This window comes from Engystomops pustulosus, chromosome 6 (assembly GCF_040894005.1).
Source record: "Engystomops pustulosus chromosome 6, aEngPut4.maternal, whole genome shotgun sequence".
Lineage (NCBI taxonomy): Eukaryota > Metazoa > Chordata > Amphibia > Anura > Leptodactylidae > Engystomops > Engystomops pustulosus.
In genome coordinates this window covers 16,200,121-16,204,135 of record NC_092416.1, presented here as the reverse complement: position 1 = coordinate 16,204,135, position 4,015 = coordinate 16,200,121, and the positions used below count along the sequence as shown (strand labels likewise).

General features: G+C 42.4%; 1 protein-coding gene across 1 annotated transcript; it reads right to left on the bottom strand.

Moving 5' to 3' along the window:
* Nucleotides 1-417: 417 nt before the first annotated feature.
* Nucleotides 418-3,941, bottom strand: LOC140065511 (phospholipase A2 inhibitor gamma subunit B-like). The gene is made up of 5 exons (XM_072113106.1): nucleotides 3,643-3,941; nucleotides 3,189-3,305; nucleotides 1,615-1,764; nucleotides 1,383-1,523; nucleotides 418-832 (listed from the first exon to the last, which is right to left on the bottom strand). Exons 1-5 carry the CDS (start codon nucleotides 3,689-3,691, stop codon nucleotides 633-635), a joined length of 657 nt encoding a protein of 218 aa, XP_071969207.1. The 5' UTR covers nucleotides 3,692-3,941; the 3' UTR covers nucleotides 418-632.
* Nucleotides 3,942-4,015: the final 74 nt, after the last annotated feature.

Genomic DNA, 4,015 nt, shown 5'->3' with positions numbered 1-4,015 from the left:
CAGCGACGACGCGGGAGGTACGCGGACGCCGCAACTGCAAGCGGAAGTCAGGTAAGAACGCCGGCCGCTATTGGCAGACAACTTACCCACTTCTATGCATATATATCCTGGACACCCCAGTGTTTAATTACCCCTGAGGAAGCCACACATAGTGGCGATACGCGTGGGGCTCGCAGCCACCCCCCCCCCCCCCCCCGAATGCAGTCCCAATTGGGTAATATCTGGCTTTGGCGCTAGCATGTAATGGTTTATGTACTGATCGGCTATTTGTGCCTTTACTACCGACTGGTATTTGAATAGCTACCTGCTTTCTTCCAGCCATTAATATTTACATATGAATTTCTGTGATTTGACTGCATTCTTATGCCTAGGGGGCAATGTGGAGGGCTTTTTGGTTGCATCATAACCATTCCCTTTGTGTGCATGAATACCTTCATGCAGTTTTAAATGTTTTTAATGGTGTCTTCAATAAACTTTGTATCTACTATTTGAACCAACTTATATCTCTTTGAGGATCATTTATACACACCACACTGGTTCACTTTGATACAGGACTTCAAATAAGACAAAACTTCAGTACACACAGTAGAAAAAAAAACAAATTTCAAGACAGGTTTGTTGCCATCCATTGTTCAAAAGATCGATAAGATAATCCATGAAATCAGTCCAAGAAGGAGGTGTCCACAGAAACCACGATGAAGGCCACCACCTCCTCCAGTGCAAGAAATCTGAACCTGAACGCTGAGACCACCGGTGATCAGAGACTGGTTGCCGATATTGCAAATAGTCGGAGTAGCACAACCACGAAGAACAGAGTCTCTGGAGATAGTTCCTGAGGAAAAGAAAGTGACCAAGAATAAGTCAACTGAAGTCTCAACTGTTATGGAGACCTCCTTGGGTCCCGCTTATCCTAAATTAAGAGAATTGTAGATGATAAAACTGGATGTCCCTCAAACAATTTTCAAGACAAATCTATTGGTAGAATTGTAGACCTAAGGTTACTCTAGTTCGTAGGACTGGAACATGACCTAACCGGGCATCATGACCAGATTTTCTGTTACCTCAACCGATCAAAAGATCAGAAGTCGTTAGTAGGTCAGGTTGTCATTGGTCTACCCTGGGTCGGCCCACCTAAATGGGAAGGAGATGTCTTCTTAATAGTTACTTGGACTTGTTACCTTTTAATAATGACTTGGACAATGTCTAAGGTCTTAATAACACATCTGGTGCCATCAACTATTAGAAAGAACATCGGACATAGGAGTATGACAGCAACCCGGACAGTGGGAGGAAAGGGATGATCCATAGAGGACTTCAGGATCCAAGAGCAAAGCCAACATTTGGACGGTGGCTCTGGTTACTACTGTGACTTTAATTCATACCTGACATATTAGTATATTGTAGAATGCACATTGTCTCGTCTCCGGTACAACTCATAGTCCGTCCCGCGTCACACCAGTCTACACCATCTTCAGTACAGGTTGGACAGGTATGGCCATTCTGTGTGTTGTTGACAGATGATACTGCAATAGAGAAGATGTGTTCCCCTTTATTTAGGTTATGCTTATTCTTACTATGGGTGTAGTATATGGTTATATTCTGAATGGCACTTACACACTGGCGCAGGAGGAGTGCAGTTATCAGTGTAACAGCACGAGAAGCCTTTTTTGGATGTGGTGTTGTGAGTACTGAAGCTCCCAGGTCCCTGACACTGGTTCTCGGGGACACAGGATCGCCCGAAAAATTCATTTTTCTTTATTCCATCTATTAAAACAGCAAACAAATCAATTAATCTACGAAATGTGTTTATCACTTGGTAATTCTATACTGCCAACACCCTCACTACTACTACTGTTACCATCAGAATTTCTATACTGACCCCCTATTACTTTACCCATTAACCCAAAAAATTTTTATGTCATCATACTCCTCCTAGTACAATAGTTCTAGAACAACCTCCGTTACTACTAGCACCAACATAATCTCTACATTAGTACTGCTACTGATATTACTACTACAATCACAGCTACTATTGTTCACAATACAATCACATATGTACTACTCCTCCACTACTACTCCTCTTTCTTCTACAACTATGGTTTTTACTACCCCTAACTACTTTAGGACTATTACTACTACTACTAGATTACTGCTTATATTAATCTATTACAGGTAGTCCCAGGGCTACATACATGATAGGTTCATTAAGTTTGTTCTTAAGTTGAATTTGTATTTTGTATTTTACATTTTTTTGCTGTAATGGGACCAAAGATTATCAATAAAGCTTCAGTACAGACATCTTACAGGTGATCATTGCAGTCTGGGACTAAGGTAACATCCAGAGAGCTTCCCCAGAGGTCACAGTGGGCAGAGAGGTCTGTCTGTAACTAGGGGTGGTCTGTAAGTTGAGTGTCCTTAAGTAGGGGACAATCTGTATAGTAGTATGGAGGCACTGTAGTTGCTGTATACTACTAGTACTCTAATAATTCTCCTACCAATGATTCTATCACTACTACCATCTTTGATGTTGTTGTGACTACAAATACCACCTAGGCCGGAAGAATGTAGGGGGAGGCCCCTGGGTGCAAAATCTGGTGGGGCCCCTCCACTGAATGTAGTCCCGACAGTGATATACTTTACTATTTTAAATTATCATTAATATTCTTAACTTTCTTCTACTTACATTTTAGCCTAGTTGTTGGTCTAGCTGGCACAGTTGACGTGGCAGTAGTACTGACTACTCCTTTTACTACGCCACTCCTCTCTCCTCCTCTCACAAATAGAGCAAAGTGGTGGGGGCTCTGGGGCACGAGCCCCAGCAGCCTGTCCTATAAATCCAGCTCTGACTACTTTTTGTGTACCACTATCAATAGTTCTTCTACTACTTTTATGCAAATATACTACTACTCCCAATATTATGTGTTACAATCGGTTAGGTTAATTCCACTACTTATTTATTATTATCTCCTATAATTCCTAACACTATGCAATTGTTATCATCAAGAAATCTACTATGAATCTTAACACTATCCACTACACTGCTACAGGTATTAAGATGATTTCCTTATAGCTCTTACTCGTATATATCAGATCCCGACTACTGTCACTAAACATATAAATACCACCTACTGTCACTACTATCTTACTGCTCCTGTGTATCGCAGCTCATAGATAAGATCACAACTCACCTTCCATATTGACGGTGTATGTGGAGGCGCAGACTCTTCCGGGAGGGCAGGTGACATTGTTCCCAGTGCAGAATGTCGCACCTTGAACCAGACAGACGGTACACGAGAGGGAAGAACCTGGACACGGAACAAAAGACATCGTCCATCCCAGATATGGAAACATTTAGCTCCCAAGAACATTGGGACTGGACCAGTCGTAGTCCTGATTTCCTCTGTTTTACCCCATAATCATATAGCGATTCCCTTACACTTTTGGCTCTCTCCAGGTGTGCCAGGGTCCTCTATTTGTACAGAACTGGTTAATTGTAAATCTCCTGGTGCTCGACCTTCTCTGATGGTCTTAGATGGTCTTAGGCATAGAGAGGTTTTTATCTTTACCTTCTCTGATGCTCTTAGGTTATAAAGTTGTACATTTTAAACTTTCTGTAGCCCAGCCCTGCAGCACTACACTCACCTTGTCCCCAAAATATTGTCAGAACAAGGAATAACCCAAGCAGCTTCATGTCCTCCGCTCCTCATCCACCGCAGTCACACGTTCTGCCCCGGGGCTTGTAGTTTCTTCAGTAAACATTAGCCAGGATTGTAGTCGTTTACATATTCATCCGAGACGTGGAGGGGAGGATGAGGGGGGCATAAAGATCTGAACTTTAATACTGTGGGCAATTTAGTTATGTATTTATCCCCTTGCCTCTCCTCTCTGCCAGGCTCTCAACCCGTTTCCTATTACACAGAGAATTCAGTTTATGATGTGATCCATGACTTATAAAGCCGTCCACAACATGTCCCCTCCATATATCTCTGAAATAATCAGCCAATACACACGTGTA